The sequence below is a fragment of the Canis lupus genome, chromosome 27, assembly GCF_011100685.1.
Source record: "Canis lupus familiaris isolate Mischka breed German Shepherd chromosome 27, alternate assembly UU_Cfam_GSD_1.0, whole genome shotgun sequence".
Lineage (NCBI taxonomy): Eukaryota > Metazoa > Chordata > Mammalia > Carnivora > Canidae > Canis > Canis lupus.
The window spans coordinates 27,921,607-27,941,861 of record NC_049248.1 but is presented as its reverse complement, the minus strand read 5'-3'; the positions used below and the strand labels follow the sequence as shown (position 1 = coordinate 27,941,861).

Genomic DNA, 20,255 nt, shown 5'->3' with positions numbered 1-20,255 from the left:
AAAGGATACTTTTAGAAATACTAGAAGTTATTAGATAACTTGTTCATATCAAAAAAGTGGCTCTATAGAGTGGCAAGTATTGGAGATGGAGTGGATTTCTTGGGTGTTAAGTTAGTGCTGATCTAACAGGAATGGGTCAGGAGTGGCAGTGTGGCAAAGTGCTCTATTCTAGAAGAGTAATTGTGAAAAATAAGAATGGAAGATGCTAGATAGAAGCTGGGAAGCAACCAAGTGGAAGGAGTGCTGAATAAGCTGTATGAATTGTTAGAAGGTTTGTAAAATTTACAATTTAAAATAAAGCATTTATAAAGCTTATAAAAATAAAGTTTAGGAGTAAAATTCAGTTTTATTCATTTACTCAGCAATGCTATCTATACTTATGTGTCAGCCACTGTTCTGAGTACTAGGACTACTAGAATGAAAAAAAAAAACCAAAAATTCTCCTTGTGGATCTTATTTTTTTATATATTTAGTTACATAACTGTTTTAATTAGAACGTTGTGCTGTCATGGGTATTTCTGGAGAAATTTCCTTCCTTCCGTCTTCCCTCCCTTCCTCCCTTCCATCCTTCTATTTTTCCCTTAGTATTTATTGAATGTCTCTGTGCCATGTGTTGGAGATATGCAGGTCAATTAGATAGATTCCTGCTCTAACATTATACTGGAGAAGTTAAAAAAGTGATTGATTCTGAATTGTCTTTGGAATGACCCAATGAAGATATCATAGAAAGAAAAATACATATATGTCTGCGAGAGATTTGTACTGGGAATAAAGATTTGAGAGGAAATAGCATGTAGATGAAAATTGTAGGAGTGGGAGATCACTGGGAGAAAATGGCATTGGGAGGGAGCACTTAGTGCAGAATCTGAAAGGAAGAATCTGCACAGTAAGCAAAAGAAGGTCTTTGAGATAAATGAAAATCAGAAGTGTGGTATCACTTAAGCCAAGGTAAGATGCTATTTTAAGAAATCATAAGCTGTTTTTTTTCAGAGACAGAATTAAACACTACAAAACAAAAAGTGTCCATAGGATTTTGTACTAAAAAAGTTGTTAATGACCTAGCTTAGAGCAAATTTAGCTAAGAGGTGAGCATGTAGTGAGGAAGTAGTCATAGTGTACAAATGGGGACTATTCTTTTTTTTTTTTTTAAAGTAAAATCTACCCCCAACATGGGCCTCAAACTCACCACCCTGAGATGGAGCCACAAGCTCTATTGACTGAGTCAGCCAAGTGTCTGAAGAATTCATTCTTTTAAGTTTGGCTTCTAGATAAGCAGCCAGGGATCTATAGTTGGAGTTGGACTTGATCTTAAATGTAAAGCTTTGTTCTAAAGATAAGAGGTTTGGGCATATTTAGTATTTAATTCCAATAAGAATGAGTAGAACTTGAAAGATTGAAGAATGATCAGTCTTGGTGTACTTACCAGGTACAGAAAAGAAATTTGATTACTCTGAGTTGAACGAACTTAGGCAGCACAGCCTATGCCTATAAACACTCAGAAGCTTAATTTACAAATGAGAATACTAGTTTTATAATTGTCATGGGGAAAAAAAAATAATTGTCATGGGGATCAGAAACTCAGCTGTCATCTGCATGTCTCATTTTTCCTTAAGAAAAACATACATATGAGAAGCAAAAGTTTAATCTGAAGGCCATGTTGTGCATATGGAACAGGAAGTAGAAGTTAGTTGGACATTTTTAATGGCAAATGAAATCAACATAATAAGGCACCCAGTTTCACTTTAGAACAGTAGCCCCCTTACGGATTAATAGTACCCCTGGTTAGGGACTGGTCTCTTGGGTGTTCATGATCACTGCCAGTTTTTATTTCTCTGACTCTTTTTTGTTCACAAATGCCTTCTATGGCCTATTCTTTCCATATTAATCCTACCCATTAGATTTCAGATAAGTCATTGGACTTTCTTCTAGAGACATTCTTTTTCTTTTAGTGATTTTTGCAACCATTTGATTTATTTTATTGGGTGTTGATTTTATTAATACCACTTTGATTTCTGGTAATGCTTTATAGTATCACCTATAGCATTATTTATATAAACCAGTCTTAGATTATACAAAAATTTGAGAATTCAGTTATTTTTATGGTTTTGTAACCAATTTTAGATATAGTTGTCATACTGATTTTAAAAAAAAGAATACCAAGCAGTTTTTAAATAATGTTTTTATTGTAAAAATAGATAATTTGGAAAATCCAAAATTTTGTTTGACAGTTAAAATCCTCCCATTCTCTACTTCTAACATTTTTGCATATAGACTTTGAATCAGTTTTTTGTATATCTTTCCTTTTGTTTTCCATAAAACTGGACTTATGCAACCTTCTACTCTTTTACTAATTATTATGAGTATTTTCCTATGTCATTAAATGTTTTCTTTTGTAAGATTTTCAATGTTTACATACATTCAGAGCTTTTAATTCACCATAGTTTGTGTATTGCCTACCCAGCATTTGTTTCTACACTATTTAAAATTAACAATATGAGAATTATCCTCATACTGAGAATTATCCTCATAAAGTTTTGGTGACAACCAGATTATTACCTTGGGATATATTCCTAAAAAGAGAATTTACTTAGTCAGAAGAGGAGTGGTGAATATTTATATTCTTGCAAGAGATTAGCATACCTCATTTATTTCATTGTCATCTATTAGTGGGAATGTGTTATTTTCATATTTGCTAATTTAATAGAAGAAAAATTATTTGTGTATTTAAATATTATAAGTGTGAATTGCTTTTTACTTTTTTGCTATTTTATATGTTTTTTTTTTGTATAAATTGCCTTTGTGTTTTTTGTCAGGGTGGGATGGAGAAAGGAGAAGTGCAGATAAGTATACACTTTTTCCTCAAGAAGGAATGAAAGTATTAAGTTGTTCCAATAACATTTGCCAGTTATCTAAAATTAAAAGATATCTTTGTATTGTTTTTAGAGTATTCATTTATTCATAATTTATTCCTTAGCATGACTATATGAAAGAAAAAGAAGGTTTTCCTGAAGATGAGGCGACTGAATCGGAAAAAAACCTTAAGTTTGGTGAAAGAGTTGGATGCCTTTCCAAAGGTTCCTGACAGCTATGTAGAGACTTCAGCCAGTGGGGGTACAGGTGAGTATCAGCTCCAGTTCAAATTCCTTCACTGAGTGCAGCTTCTCAGGGAGCCAGTCAACAACATAAAGAAATGTAGCCATGAAGAACTCATCAATGAATTGAATAATAACTTTGTGACTGGTCTGTCCTCATGTCACACTATTTGCCTTAATTTTATTTTCATATATATTCTCTTTGGCATCTAACCCAGTGCAGTCTATGCATTTAGCAGTGTTTATTAAAACATTACTGAACAAGTTAATCTAATTTTACTGCTTTGGTGCTCTTGAGTTATGTATAATTATAAATAGAATTGAACTTGGAAGAAGATATTTCATGACTTTGGTCCTATTTTGGTTAAGAATAAATCAATTTAGACATTCTAATAGAAATTCTTAAATTTCACATTACTGGAGAGAGACAGCATTGAGGTAATAGTTAAGAGTTCAGACTCTGGAACCAGACTCTGAATTTAAATCCAACCTCTAACCATTCCTAACCACTTAAGGAAGTTTTTTAATCCATCTATGCTTTAGTTTCTTCTTCCATGAAATGGGTATAATATCAATATCTGGTGAGGTTATTTTAGTGATTAAGTAAGTTAATATTTTAAAAATGCTTAATGCAGTACCTGGTACAAATAAAAGTTTTCATTAAATAAAATATGAAATATATAAGAAAAGTATATGCCTATAATAGTATTTACTGTATTTCTTTCCCCATGAAGAGCTAATAGAATATTTCACATAAGATTGACATTTCATTTGGTAAAATGTGTAAAGTTGCTTACTATTTCTGATCTGTGATTTTTGGCAATGAAAATAGTGCAAGTTCTTGTTGCACAATCCACTTTAAGTGTATTTTGTCATAGTATAAGATAGTTCTTTTAGTGAGATCTTCTATTTGCTTTCATAAATGAGGTGATGTATTTGGGAGATTCCAAAGTAGATGAGGGTTTTATTAGAGATTTGGAGATGTTATTTGAGTTTCTGGCACAAAGATTGTCATGGCTTCTCAGGAGCTAAGAATTAGTCTAGTTTTGTTTTTTATAGATTGGGCTACAGGCATGGATGTGTTTTTAATTATGAGGGGACTGCTTTCAAATTTTTTGTTTAAGATTTATGCTTTCATCATTTATCATCTATGGCATTGCTATAGAGAAGAAAGGAAAAACTTTGTGTCTTGTAAAATTTGACAAATCTGCTTAATGAAAGATACCCTTAATTTTTTTTTTTTTAAGATTTTATTTATTCATGAGAGACACACAGAGAGAGAGAGAGGCAGAGACACAGGCAGAGGGAGAAGCAGGCTCCATGCAGGGAGGCCGACATGGGACTCAATCTCGGGTCCCCAGGATTAGGCCCTGGGCTAAAGGCAGCGCTAAAAACACTGACCCACATGGGATGCCCAAGATACCCTTAATATTGATGAGATAAAATGCTTCTCAGTAGTAGAAATGTTTGTGTTCAAATAAGTCAATCGAAGAAGGACAAACATTATATGGTCTCATTCATTTGGGGAATATAAAAAATAGTAAAAGGGAATAAAGGGGAAAGGAGAAAAAATGAGTGGGAAATATCAGAAAGGGAGACAGGACATGAGAGACTCCTAACTCTGGGAAATGAACTAGGGGTGGTGGAAGGGGAGGTGGGTGGGGGGTGGGGTTGAATGGGTGATGGGCACTGAGGGGGGCACTTGATGGGGGCACTTGATGGGATGAGCACTGGGTGTTATTCTATATGTTGGCAAATTGAACAACAATAAAAAATAAATTTATAAAAAAAAAGAAAAATGTTTGTGTTCATGTTTGTGCTCATTAAATCCTCATTTTTGAGCTGCTTTAAAAAGAAGTCTGTAATGAACATTTTAAGGAAAACCTTTTATAGTAGTATCCATTCACATGGCAATCATAAAAGAGCTTTCTTTGCTAATTTTAATCTCACTTAAAATAGTTTCCTGTTGTTTACTTTTTAAGAATTGTTTTAATTCTGTTTTTTTGTTTGTTTGTTTGTTTGTTTGATTTCTCAGTTTCTCTAATAGCATTTACCACTATGGCTTTATTAACCATAATGGAATTTTCAGTATATCAAGATACATGGATGAAGTACGAATATGAAGTAGATAAGGATTTTTCTAGGTAACTTCATTTTTCTTCTTGAAATACCTTTAGATTCAAATTGTTTTAAGGTTAGCATATATTTTTAAAAATTTTTTCTAACCTTTTATACTTGGTTTATTTTAGTTCTGAAGAAATAGTCCTGAAAAATTCTCCTTAATTGCATGCATTAGGTGAAACATTTTAGAATCATTTCAGTACTGGTTAAATTTTAAAAGAGAGATCTTCTTGATTTAGTATGTACTGTATATGATGGTTAGGAGAACATAATGTATATATTTTTTGTAGATGCTGAAATATTAGAAATCATTTAAAGTTTTGAAACTGTTTTCTCTTTAGATTTTGAAATATCTTACTGACTTGCGTGTGTTGGAAAACAGTTTAAAGCTACATTGTATATGCTTATAACTAGATTTTTAGAAATTATATCTAAACAAAATTTTACTGTAAATAATATCACTTTTAACTCTTTGAAAAGATATGTTTTATTTATTTGTATTTTGATTTTTTAATGATTGGAGGTAACAGTTTTATAATGTTAAGTTTGCACTAGATGGAGAGGAGTGTCCTTTACTTCTCAATTCTGATTCTAGTTCTGCCATTTACTAGCTGTGTGACTTTAGGGAAGTTACCAAATCTGTATTTGGATGTGCTTCAGTCTCCTTTTTCATAAAATAGGGATAATAGGTATAGTACATGCTTCCTGGAGTTAATGAGAATTAAGTAAATCAATATTTGTTAATTGCCATGTAACCATGGGCAAATCAGACAACTGACTTCTTTTCTTTTGGGTCTCAGTATCTTCATCTGTAATATGAACGTTATTCTAGATACCATTAGTTTTCAAAGAATTTTTTGTTTTTATTATTTTGTTGTTTTTAGCACCAATGAATCACTTTTTTGCTTTTTTTCCAAATGAAGTATTATGTAGGTTACTCCATAAGCATAATGGGGATGCCCAGAAGCCTGGCCACTTTGCCTCATTCTCTGGTTCCTACAGCATCTTCTAAGCCTAAACTCCACAGTTATTTGGAACACAGTTTGAGTTCTAGACAATTTTAAGAGGATATGAAGCTCTGAAAATCTGTAGTTCCTATTGAAACCAGAGAAATACTATTAGAGTGAAAAAGTTTTGATTGGAAGCATAGGATAGGACTGACACTGATTGTACTCATTCTGTTATTCATGGTGCTTAATTATTTCTGATATTTTAAAATTAATTTGATTTGAACTGATCCTTTGAAAATAAAGCATTTGAAAAGGCTACACAAAACTGTAATCATCAAAGGTTTTTTTTTTCCTGGCAGTTTGGTGCATTTATTCTAGGCCACTCAGACTTAGTTTCCATTATGCCATTTTAGTGGTTATGGGATCTACAGCCAGGCATTTACTCTGCTCTGAAAACAACTGGCTTATCTGCAAAACTGGGAAGTTATCTACTTTATAGGTCCATGGTAAAGGATAAAAAAGATAATAATTGTAGGGCATCAGGCGTAATGCCTAATATATTTATTTGATAAATGGAAGAGAAATACTTGTCATTTCTAACTTCTTATTTTGAAAATTTTACATTCTTAAAAGAATATTCTATGTAGGGTTTATATAAAGAGACTTCTCTGAGTTGCTTGGAGTAATTGTTGAGTTACCACTATTAAATTAAAGGATACTGTGCTAAAAACCTGTGAAATCAGAAAGGCTTTTAGAATAATTGCAAAATATAGAATTTTTATTTTTAAAGTGCCTTTGTTTCGACCATAAGAAAATGCTATCCAAGTTCTAATCAGTGTATCTTACTCTGTTTGAAATCCAAATTTTCATGATCAGTTGATTTATATTTCTCATGTTTTGATTACTTGGTAGGTACTAATATTTCCTTTTTTGTCTTTTAGCAAATTGAGAATCAATATAGATATTACTGTTGCTATGAAGTGTCAATGTAAGTACACCTTTAACTTGTTAAGTCCATGTATCATTTATGGTTTAAACAATTGTTAGTAAAAAGTAAAACAATGGTAGTGTTTTAACTTTATTTATCCCTTTATGATATCTTAAAATGCTATGGTAATGTTATTTAATAATGCAAGTTGTTTTGCTCCCCAGCTGATATTCTTTAAATTTCTTTTCCATGAGGAGGAGAGATTTAAGTTTCACATTAATATAATTAAAAGAAAATTGAAAGTTTTTGTAAGTCAGAGTTCTTATGTATATCCTTTTTTTCTTGTTTAGAGTTACCAGTTTTATACCCATACTCCACAAAATATCCTGTTTCACTGTTTTGGTTTATCACCCTTTACTGTACTCTGCATATTAAAATATGGATCCAAATCTTTTAACCAGATAATGTGTTACCCTTTTCTATTTTCTTCTCTGGCTTCACTTGATTATACTGATAAAAGTGGGAAAATGTTATTATGTTAGGTAGATAATGTTTGAATCAGTATTGCTCTCAAAAGTGAGGATGTTTTTGCATGAAAGATATCTTTTAAATTACTGCTTGGGATGTAGAGACTACAAGTTCAGTAGCCGAGACAACATTTTTTAAACTGTGAAATAGTTTAATTAAGGAGATTAATTTCTGGGAGATTTCATCTCAGAGAAATTTTAAATTTCTTTCCCTTTTCATTTATTTTTCCTTATGGTAGTGGTTTTAAGAGTAAAGAAACACTTTATATCTAAACTATGAGTTTGTTACTACTGAATATATCATACTTTTGCCTTATTTTAGATAATCGAATACCATTAAAATTTTGCCTTCTCAAAATAAACTTTTCCTATTTGTTGATTTTTTTTAAAAAAGTCATCAGTAACGTTCTCTTAAAATTTCTTTTAATTTCTAGAAATAATTTTAATATTTAATATTTCATTTGGCAGCCATTTAATTTAGTAGTTATGATTAGGTTCTTAATTTTTGCAAAGCTCTGAGGTTCAGTGAAATTTATTCTTTTTACTATGAGATTGAGTCATATTCTTTACTGAATAAGAACTAGAAAAAGTATTATTGATTTTTTGAATAGTTTCTACCAAAACTGTATAATTCTACTATTATAACTTTTGAACAAATGGAATGGGAAAATGATTTCATGTATTTGATTTTTCTGTTAGACATTTAGACTTGTTAATTAAGATTTAGTTTAGCTCTGAACATGGAATGTAAACTTCTAATTTTTTTTGCAGATGTTGGAGCAGATGTATTGGATTTAGCAGAAACAATGGTTGCATCTGCAGATGGTCTAGTTTATGAGCCAGTAAGTTTAATGGACTTTTTTTTTTAATAATATGCTATGAGGTATTGTTTTCTTGAAGACAGTTTTTTTTTTTTAATAAATTAATTTTTTATTGGTGTTCAATTTACCAACATACAGAATAACACCCAGTGCTCATCCCGTCAAGTGTGCCCCTCAGTGCCTGTCACCCATTCACCCCCACCCCCCGCCCTCCTCCCCTTCCTCCACCCCTAGTTCGTTTCCCAGAGTTCGGAGTCTTTACGTTCTGTCTCCCTTTCTGATATTTCCCACACATTTCTTCTCCCTTCTCTTATATTCCCTTTCACTGTTATTTATATTCCCCAAATGAATGAGAACATACACTGTTTGTCCTTCTCCGATTGACTTACTGCACTCAGCATAATACCCTCCAGTTCCATCCACGTTGAAGCAAATGGTGGGTATTTGTCGTTTCTAACGGCTGAGGAATATTCCATTGTATACATAAACCACATCTTCTTCATCCATTCATCTTTCGATGGACACCAAGGCTCCTTCCACAGTTTGGCTATTGTGGACATTGCTGCTAGAAACATCGGGGTGCAGGTGTCCTGGCGTTTGAAGACAGTTTTGATATTTACTTTTAGTTTTGTCTGAGCTAGCTTTTAAAAAATATATATATATATATTTTTTTTTAATTTAAAAGTAACCTGTATTCTTTGTGGAGGTTTCTAATACCAAAGCCTTGAGATAACCATTGTTAGCATTTCAGATAAGCCTCTAAAATCTGTTTTACAACCTTATTCATGTATTATATTTTTTTAATGCTTCCTAATAGTTTCTGTTTCTCTTTTCTTATATTTGCTGTAATGATGAAGTTTTTCTTCTTTTCCTCCAATGATTTGGAAATTCTATATCCTATTTGTACTCTACTTTTAGCAAATTTAAGTCTTTAAAAATGTTTGAGCTGTATTCCTTTTAACAATTCTTACCATATGATGGTGAATTTTATGGAGTGGTTCTCAGTATCTCAATTGATAATTCTTATTTTAGATGCATATTTCAAACTTCACCTGAGTTCTGGGAGATTACCCTGATCTAGCAGGATCAATCTTCTTTTCAGTGCCTTCATTACATTTTAAAATACAATGGTTGTATTTTTTATATATATGTCACAGATCATATATCTATATATCATATATCCTTAATGTATCTCAGATCATTCAATTTTTTTATGTCTTCATGATGCCAAATTTCATTGAGAAATAATTAGAAAAACTTAACATTTTTCTCCTTATTTCTAGGACTAGTATCATAGAGGAAAATTAGCCCTCATACCTGAGATGGACCACTTTTTTCAAGTTAATGAATCTTTTCATGTGTTTATTTATTTATTGTTCATCTTTAGGATGAGGATATAAGTGGCCTATTAAGCCAGTGAGAGTTGACATAGACTGTTGAGTTATGTCAATTTTTATGTGACCCTCCTTCTCCAACACACACACATTTTTTCAGACCTAGATGAAAGGAGGAAAGGGTAAAAGTTCAGATATACTGTGTTTTTTTAAGAGTCATATTAGCTTCAGATGCTTTTGAAAAGGAAGGAAGGAGTCCGTATTGGGTCCACGATGGCAGAGTGGTTCACCAGGGCACTCCAAATTTCCTTATGTTTGCTTTGACAGGCTTAATTTTGCTAGGGTAACTCCTCCTTTCTTTAGCTTGTGTGACTGTCCTCATTAGCAGCCAACCGTGGCAGTATTCTTGCTTAATTTAGAACACTGTCCAGGACACAGATAAGCTAGGAATAACACTGCTGTGGGATGTCCTCACTGTGTGGTCTCTGGCACTTGATTGAACTCCTTGAAAATGCTCCTAGGAAAGGAGATTGCCTCTTTCTCAGGTGTCTTACCATTTTATTACATGTTCCTCTCTTTCTCTGAGTGAGGGACTTTTCTTGTTTCCTACATAGACTTCTCTGTGCCATGAAATGAGTTATGGGTTGGGCTCTTTTCTCAATTTTGTCTCCCTTATACGCAGTCTTACATAAATTCTTGAAAATTTCCAGTATGTGGATGCTAATTTAAAATGACAATATAGAGTGTTTTCTATATTTTCTGTTTCTTTGAACACTGTGAAAATTTGATTATGAGGAGACTTAATCATCTTAAACTTATCCTCTAAAATTTACTTAATGCTTTTCTTGTCTCCCATTCCTACCCTTTTTTTCTTCACATTTGTTAAGTCCTTGGTTTTGTTTATATCTATTTTTCTGGAGAGCTTGTCTTTCTAGCTAGCTTTTAAGCTCCTGAGAAGCATTAAATTTATTTTCCTGTGTTTCATAAGATGTGAAGTATAGTGCCCTGTTAGATATTAGGCACTAAAGGAACATGCTAGATTTATGTAAATGTAACAAGATTGCTGATTATTCTACTGTAAACAATTTCTGCCATCTCTTCCAGTCATTTGTGGAATAGGAACATTTTATTTAAATTTAACTGTCATATAATTAAAAGTCATGTCTTGACCAGACGGGAACTTAAAAATATCCAGTTGTTGGGATCCCTGGATCCCGTGGGGAGCCTGCTGTGCCCTCTACCTATGTCTCTGCCTCTCTGTCTCTCATGAATAAATAAAATCTTAAAAAAAATTAAGAACTATTATTTTTTTAAGATTTTATTTATTTGAGAGAGCAAGAAAGCATGAGCAGAGGAAGGGGCAGAGGGAGAAGGAGAAGCAGACTCCCTGCTCAGCAGGGAGCCTGATATGGGGCTCGATCCCAGGACCCTGAAATCACAACTTGAGCCAAAGGCAGACGTTTAACCTAGGTGCCCCTAAGTAAGAATTATTAATGTAAAATTATTTGAGATAATTTTTACTTCTTTTTATGTTTTCATACTTACTGTCCTAATATGCACTCTGAATATTAAAAACATAGCCCTGATGACTTTACTAGTTTCCAAATAATGATCACAATATGCTGTGAGAGTTACTACTTTGCTGCTTACTATTATGTTTTATTACTATTTCTTTACTTAAAGAATTTAAAAACTGCTTAAAAGTGAGGAATCTGACAGAGCTGGGTTTGTATACTAACTCTTAAGGTCTGTGATTTTGGAAAAAGTTTTGAACCTGTTGAGCTTCCTCCTCATAAAAAAGGCAAGACTGATAACAGACTCACAGGTTGTTCTGAAGGCTAAGTGAGGTAAGAAATTAAGTAGCATAGTATCTAGCATGAAGTTGGCTACTCAGTAGTTCCTTTACCCCCGGGCCCCTTGTGCCCAGTACTACACTATGCAGTTTGGGGAAGTAAAAGAAAGAATCATAGCCCCCACTGTCAAAAGTTTTATCTACAAGGGTAACTGGGAAGCAATTGCATGCAGCCTCCTGTTTGCTATGGTGTGCTTTACAGAAGCATTTTCCTTGTGTGCTATGGTGGAGAAAAGGTTGGGAAGCATGCTGTAGACAAGATCAGCAAGAGGAGTAATCAGAGATGATTTCACTGTAATCAGAACGATAGGGGCAATTTAACCTGGAGGGTCTGGTACGTAGGATTTAGATAGACGAGAGGGTCACAATTACAGGAGAGGAAGTTTCCAGGTTGGTATAATTAAATTAACAAAGGCAGAGAGGTAGAACTGCTTGATAAAATGAGAGATTTTCCCATTTTGATTAAAAACTGAGGATTTTGTAGAGAGTAGAAGGTTAGGGCCTGATTATGGAAGAATAATTAATTTTGCTAAATTTAAAAAGTAGAATCAGGGATCCCTGGGTGGCGCAGCGGTTTGGCGCCTGCCTTTGGCTCAGGGCGCGATCCTGGAGACCCGGGATCGAATCCCATGTCGGGCTCCCGGTGCATGGAGCCTGCTTCTCCCTCTGCCTGTGTCTCTGCCTCTCTCTCTCTCTCTCTCTCTGTGTGACTATCATAAAAATAAATAAATAAATAAATAAATAAATAAATAAATAAATAAATAAATAAAAATAAAAAGTAGAATCAATATATACTTTCTTATGAATTGCCTTTATAAAAATCAAGTCTTCGTTATTGCAAACTTAAATTGTAGATCTTGCCACACACCATGAAAAGCTTGCATATTTCCCTCTTATCCTACAAGCTACCTCTTCTGACTTCAAATTGATGAAGATAGTGCATAAATTTCTTGAACTATTCCTTATTGATTAGTACATTTGGGAATTACTGTGCCATTGCTTAACTTGTTTAAAAAATTACTGATTTCACGGTGCCTGGCTGGCTCATTTGGAAGAGCATGTGATTCTTGATCTTGGGATCATGAGTTTGAGCCCCATGTACAATGTAGAGATTACTTAAATAAATCTTTTTTAAAAAATGTTGATTTTTTTTTAAAGAAATGACTTTTTTTTTTTAAGATTTTATTTATTTATTCATAGAGACAGAGAATGAGAGGCAGAGACACAGGCAGAGGGAGAAGCAGGCTCCATGCAGAGAGCCTGACGTGGGACTCGATCCCGGGTCTCCAGGATCATGCCCTGGGCTGCAGGCGGCGCTAAACCGCTGAGCCACCGGGACTGCCCAAAAATGTTGATTTTATCATGGTATTTTTCCCAGCAAAAAAAAAAAAAAAAAAAAAAAGACTTTGGATGCTAAGATCCTATAGTTGAGCTTTATGTTTTTCTTTTTTGAAATCTTTCATGCATGTGTCATTTAAATGATTTCAAGTCCTAACATACCATTTTGTGCTTATGTCAGATTGCCAACTTGCAGTCATTCCTATAAATGTGGATAACTGTAATACAAAAATATTTGTGATTAGTAGAACTTCTTTATATTGGCTTTGAGTAAGAATATACTACATTTTTTAGCTTACTTATAGAAGATTAAATGTATATCATGAATATTTGTTTTTATGAACATTATAAATTTGTTTCTTGCTCAGAAGAAAGAATTTTAAATTATGATATACAAGCCAAGAGAAATTGACAGTGCTAGTGATTATGTTTTTTCCTTTATTTCAGGCAATATTTGATCTTTCACCACAGCAGAAAGAGTGGCAAAGGTAATAAGCTAACAAAGTATTGTGCTCCATAGAAATCTAGATCATGTTCTCCTGCTTTATCTATTGTGAATTGTTCATAGATGAATATTTCTCAAGGCAGTTTTTGGGATGAAATATTAGCAGAATATAGTATTTAATCTTTATAATTTTAAACATTTTTATCAGATCTTAGGAAAGTCATGTATAATCTTTTCTCTAATGCACTTTGAATCACAAATACATTTTAATTTTCATTTAAAATTTTATTAACTATTTAAAAATTCATAAAGCAATATATGATCATTAAAATTCAATTTGAATAGAAAAGATATGAAGTAAAGGATATAAATTAAAAGTGAAAGCCTCTGACTAGCAGTAGCAACCAGTTAAATTTCTTGTGTCACCTTCTAGAAACTCTGATCATTTATAATTTTCCGTATGTTTGCATATTTGCTTATGTTACTTTTTTTCTGAATACAAATAGGATCATTCCATACATTTGTTCTAGAATTTGCTTTTTCTCCACCTAACCTGATATTTTGGACATCTTCCCATTTCACTACGTATAGTATTCTTTTTATGGATAAACTTTAGTTTATTAAATTAGATCCTTATTAGTGGGCATTTAGATTGTTGGCAGGATTCTAATATTAAAAACAATGCTCAATGAAAATTCTTGAACTTAATTCCTTATGTACTGGTCAGAATGTGTGTGTGTGTGTGTGCGTAGTTTCTAGAAATGAAACTTCTCTTTCAGGGGATATTTAACATTTTGATAAATTCTATCACAAAAAATTCTAACTATGTGAGGTGATACTTATTGTAGTCATCATTTTGCAATATATACATATGTCAAATCATAAGTTGTACACTAAAACTTAGCGTGATATGTCAATTATATCAATAAAACTGGGAAAAAAGACATTTTGATAGATGATACCAAAGTATCTTCATTTGTGGTCCAAAACTATGTGAGAGTACTTATTTATATACAATCTCACCAACAGTGGGTATACTGTTTTTATTGTTGCCAATTCTGTGGATGAAAATGGTATTATACCAGTTTAATTAGCATTTCTTTATGAATCACTTGAATATCTTTGTGGATTTTTTTTCCCCATTTGTATTCCTTTTTGTGTGAAACTGCTCATTTATGCCATATGCCCATTTTGCTTTGTTGTTGTTTATTTCCTTTATAATTTTAAATAATTTCCAGTCTATGTATTGGTACTTATGAAGGCTTTACCTAATTTAAGATTATTGCAAAAATTTTTTTTTACCCATTTTTTTTTTCTTCCTAGTCCCTAAGTACATTTCACAGGCCTTTCTCTTTTAATTTCCACTTTCTCCATCTGGGGAGAGTTTTAAATTAAGTTTAAAATTAAATGTAGTTGAACAAAAGAGCGGAATATTAAGTATTTCTGGGCTTCTAGAGCTTTTAGTAGAAAGCCATTCAGAGATGAAATACATTACTTCAATCCAAAAATATTAAAATGAGAAGCCTTTTTTCATCTGGAATTTTATTCAGTGTTCCAGACTAGTAATACGTGGGAGCAGAGATTGTGTTTATACTATTAAAATGATGGCTGTTTTCCATCATAGTTGAGTTTTTTTACATATAAGCTTAGATATTGGTATATTTGAGACAGAAGTTATATGTGTGCACGCGCGCACACACACACGGTTTGCTGCCATCAACCTCTTTTACCACTGCCTAGCTCTAAAACTAGACTCTGGAAATACAGGACACACACAAATAGAAACTTACAATTCCTCTTAGCATTAGGTCCAAAGATTTTAAGCCTTTAGACATGTAAATCTGAAGATGAGACCGTGTAAATCTGAAGATGCTTATATTCTTTTTAAAAAGTATAGGTAGAGTATAATATTTTGTTCAGAATGGTCTTGTCATATAGACTAACGTTTAGATTTCTTTGGAAAAGGAGACACCAGGTAATATTAAATGGCACTATGGCCTATTTTGTAATGAGGATTAGATGCTTGTGGAAGGGGTTTATACCCAAGTAATCTCCCACTTAAATCCACCAAATCTGTTGTACTTGTCTTACTTTTTGTATCTGTAATACTTTATTCAATACCTGATAAAAAGTAAGAATTTTGTAATAGCTGCATGCATGCATGCATGAAAGATGGGTTTAGATACTCAGGTGAACAGAAGCTCCTTCTTTTTTTTTATATATATATATATTTTTTAATTTTTATTTATTTATGATAGTCACAGAGAGAGAGAGAGAGAGAGAGAGAGAGAGGCAGAGACATAGGCAGAGGGAGGAGCAGGCTCCATGCACCAGGAGCCCAACGTGGGATTCGATCCCGGGTCTCCAGGATCGCGCCCTGGGCCAAAGGCAGGCACCAAACCGTTGCGCCACCCAGGGATCCCAGAAGCTCCTTCTTAATGACCCTGACTGCATAGCCATTATCAGTGAAGTTAGACATGCTAATGGACCTCAACTATTAATCCTTCAACCACCCTACCATTTTTTCTTCTTTTAAGGAAATGACCAAAGAAAACTTGATACTTTGTTTTAGAATAAAGTCCTATAATAATACGTCAGCTAACACTTTGTAAAAAGTGTTGGCTTTCTTGTTACCTTACTGTATTTCAAACTATTGCTTATTTATGTTGTATTTAGGATGCTGCAGCTGATTCAGAGTAGACTGCAGGAAGAACATTCACTTCAAGACGTGATATTTAAAAGTGCTTTTAAAAGTGCATCAACAGCACTTCCACCAAGGTGAGATGTAATTTTTAAATATACAGCTATTTATTATGAATTTATTATGACATAATTTTAGTATTGGTTTAGTTCTCTGAATCTCATATTTCTTAGAGAAAATGTAATCATTCCATATTAAGAAGATTTCTTTTTACTATTAAATTTATAGCCTGTGATATTGATCAGGAGTATCACAAATAATACTTCATTTTCATTTCATTTTTCTCTTAATGTGTGTATGTTATACTTCCATATAAAATTATATTAGATTTTAAGAACAAATTAATTGCATTTAGCATTATTTTATAAGGATGTATAAATATTTGTTAGGAATTTTATGGTTTTTTTTTTAGAATTCTGATTTTTGTTTTGTTTTTTTCAAGATTTTATTTATTCCTGAGAGACTGAGAGAGAGGCAGAGATATAGACAGAGGTAGAAGCAGGCTCCCTGTGGGGAGCCCAATGTGGGACTCGATCCCAAGATGGCAGGATCACACCCCGTGCTGAAGGCAGACACTCAACCACTGAGCTACCCAGCATCCCAGGAATTTTGTGTTCTTATTTCACTTTTTTCTCTTCTATAGGTTAGAATAGGTGATATTTAGAAATGCTATAATCATGAAAATGATTGTTTAAATTTAAAACTATAGAGAGGTTTTACATTTGCTTAGGATGAAAGTGTCATTGTCTGAACTTAGATGACATGTCCTTCCCTCATTCTTACTTGTCTTTCTCTGTCCCCTAAAGTGTCAGACAGATTACAAAACTTTGTTTTTATTGGACTAATTCTTTTAAGCTTTCCTCTAAATGGCCTTAATCCTGATAGGAAGAACCATGGAATTTTAGATTTGTGTAAATATGATATATGTCTGTGTATATACATATATATATAATTATATAATATTTTCCCATTTTGTAGGTGTATGAGCTTTTATAAATGTGTAGACTTGAAAAAACTTCTGTACTACTTTTGACATTTAGAACATTACCTAAAAATCAATTTTTAGGGATGTTGTTTTCCCTCTACAAATTTTCCTATCACAGAATGGTGACTATATTAAGTGTATTGTAAGTAATTCTTCCTCTCATGTAACAGGGAAGATGATTCATCACAGCCTCCAGATGCTTGCAGAATTCGTGGTCATCTCTATGTCAATAAAGTCGCGGGGAATTTTCACATAACTGTGGGCAAGTATGTTCTTTTCACTTACTGAAAATACTTTAGACAAGTTGGCAGCTTGGTTTAAGAGTAAATTCTTTGCTAATCAAATAATATGTAACTACTACAGGGCTGCTTAAAATGTTGTGTATCTGTGTTTTTGATATTTTGAGACTTGTGTGCTGGGCTTTGATCTCAGGATAGAGAAGACTGCTAACTTTAACAACTACTTCAAAACAAAAGTAAACAGTTATGACACAATTTATACATTAAAGTAAATGAGCTGCAGGTTGATAGAAATCAAAACCTAATTTGCTAAGTTTTAGTAGCCAGGCAGCTCTTACCTAGACATTTCATTAATTTGTTCTTGTTGCAGATGCTATCAGGTTTTTGTTTTGTTTTTCCTTTTGATAATCATCATCAAAATGTAATCCTTGATTAATTTGAGGTATTTTGATGTAGTTAGAAATTTGTAGTGCCTGAGATAAAGTAGGTAAAAGTTAGGGAAAAATATAAGACCACCTACCTTCATGAGCAGCACTCAGCAGAGAAACTGTCATGTGATATGAACACTTGGTAAATTTCTGAGTAAGTAAATGATTCTCTGACTCTCTTCCTTTCTCCCCGCCTCCCTCCTTCCCTTCCCTCTCCATCCATCTGGAGTTGCAGAGCTAAACAATTCTTCATTGTAAAAGACATTTTTTGAGAGCTTGCTATGGGCATACCAGATACTAAGATGAAACCATGAAGAAAAGAGGGTTTTTGCCTTTAAGTTGCTGACATTCTGTGAGAGAATCCAAACTTTGAACAGTAAAATTACACTAATAATTATTTAATTATAGTTGTATTGAAGCTGTATAGCAGAAGTACAGCCAATAAAAAACTGTATAACAGGGTATCTGATTTACCTGGCACATTAGCAGAGGCTTTATTGAGGAGAACCTTTGAATACTAGTGAATGATTAGGAATTTTATATATAAAGGTGAAAGGGCATCCAGACTGAGGGAAAGGCCACGAAGAAGGAAATAATCATTGCTGGAATTTTTGTTGTTGTTGTTGTTAAATATAGAGATAAATAGCGTAAGTCTTTTATGTAAAATTATTTCAGTGTTTACAGCGATCAGATCAAACATTTGTCTTTGTTGTCCCATTCATGTTTTGTTGTTTTCTTACTGTTGCCAGGATTGATTCTATGGCTGGGAACCTTAGAATTTCTTGGTATCATGCAGACAATACATAATAGTTGGCTCAAAGAAGTTTAGAAGATTTTATTATACCTGTGGATGTAAATGATATCCTACTCCCAAACTAACTGAAAGAAGGAACTTTGACTATTATGTTATAAACCTCTATACTATGGCCTTAATTCCCAGTTTCACTTCTTTCTCCATGTGATAACTCATGCCATGAATAAGAGAAGCCAGATGGAAAAGTATTTGGTTCATATCTTGTCCTCATCATCTCTGGGATATCTTATAAACCCACTCCTAAGTTTGGTATTATGTTTACCAAGTTCAATATTTATTTTTTTGAAGATCTCATGTTACCTCTAAGATACAGTATCATTCTCAGCTGTAACATAAAGGAGAAATAAAAAGAACATGATTTGTTACATAATATGTATTTCAATATTCAGATGTTTGAGCATGAGTACCTTAGGTAAGGTAATGGAGTAGCCAGATGCCTGCTGCTGCATGTAGAATCATCAGATATACATCAGTCGCATATGCAAAATGAAACCTGTATTGGCCATTCAAATATCATGAATGGTATTTCTATTGATGCTGAACAACTCTGTAATACTGCAAACAAAAAAAGTATACTATTCCCTCCATTTCCTAGGAAATTGAATATATATTAAAACTACAACAAAGTCTTTTGTGTAACTAAATTCTAGACTCAGATGATTATTCATAGGTTTTTCACCTACATGAATGCCACTTAGAGTGTTTGGAAGTCATGCAAGATGTTGGACAATATTTTTGAGTGTGAAACTGTCACTGTGTTTGCAGGATGCCTTGCTTCCCTAGCTGCTGTTCACTACGGGTGGATAGTGACTCCTCCCCAATAATTGTGACAACCCAAAATGCCTCCTTCTAGCAATTCTCCTTCAAAACAGTCTTTCCTTTACTGAAAATTACGTGGAACAATATATCATAACACATGAAAAATACATGACATTCAGGTTTCAGTGTCCAAAAATAAAGTTTTACTGGAACACAGTCATGTTTGTTTGTTTGCATCTGGCTACTTGTACACTACAATACCAGGATTGAGTAACTGTGGCAGACTGTATATGACTCATCACTTTGTACTGCTACTTGGTGCACTACAAATTACAACAAATTATAACAGTTAAAACTCCACAGTGTTACAGATTCCTTGTGAATTGGTGTACCACAACATTTTATTTCTTTATTGTATTACTCTGTCAGAAAAGAAAAAGAAATAAGGGTTTCAAATGTACTTTTAAGGCACAGTGGAGTGTGGATTATTTTGTCAAATTTGACTTCCAAACATCATGTTTATTATGCAGTGACACCATAGCTGTGCTAAAAGGATATAGGATATGTAAATATAACCAGACTAAACACTCCTCACAACATTACTAACTCTCAGGAAGATTAAAAAATTTAAAAGGGAATATCCAAGCACAAGCAGAATTTCTTCATAAAAATAAAAAATGAAACTGAGACTGTGACCAAAGTTGATAGACGCATGACTCATTGTTTAGCTAAGAAACGAAAGCCACTTACCGGCAGCTTGATGAGATTGTCTTTGCACCAATCAGAGAAATGCATCTCGGAAAAATAAATTTGCTTTGGAGAATTAGCTTTTTGGTGAGAAAAGTGCCCTAGCAGCTGAGGATAGTGAGAGCAGTGTCCAACATTCAATTCAAAAGCAAGGCAGGTGATAACTGAGTGGGT

General features: G+C 33.3%; 1 protein-coding gene across 1 annotated transcript in view; it reads left to right on the top strand.

Annotated features, from left to right (window-relative positions):
- Window positions 1–20,255, top strand: part of ERGIC2 (ERGIC and golgi 2) — a 39,319-nt gene that overhangs the window by 5,989 nt on the left and 13,075 nt on the right. The window contains exons 2-8 of the mRNA XM_038577168.1: window positions 2,975–3,117; window positions 5,128–5,236; window positions 7,105–7,151; window positions 8,390–8,460; window positions 13,411–13,451; window positions 16,085–16,186; window positions 17,265–17,360. Of these exons, the coding sequence (XP_038433096.1) occupies window positions 3,012–3,117; window positions 5,128–5,236; window positions 7,105–7,151; window positions 8,390–8,460; window positions 13,411–13,451; window positions 16,085–16,186; window positions 17,265–17,360 (572 nt within the window). The 5' untranslated portion in view covers window positions 2,975–3,011. The remainder of the gene's footprint in view (window positions 1–2,974; window positions 3,118–5,127; window positions 5,237–7,104; window positions 7,152–8,389; window positions 8,461–13,410; window positions 13,452–16,084; window positions 16,187–17,264; window positions 17,361–20,255) is intronic.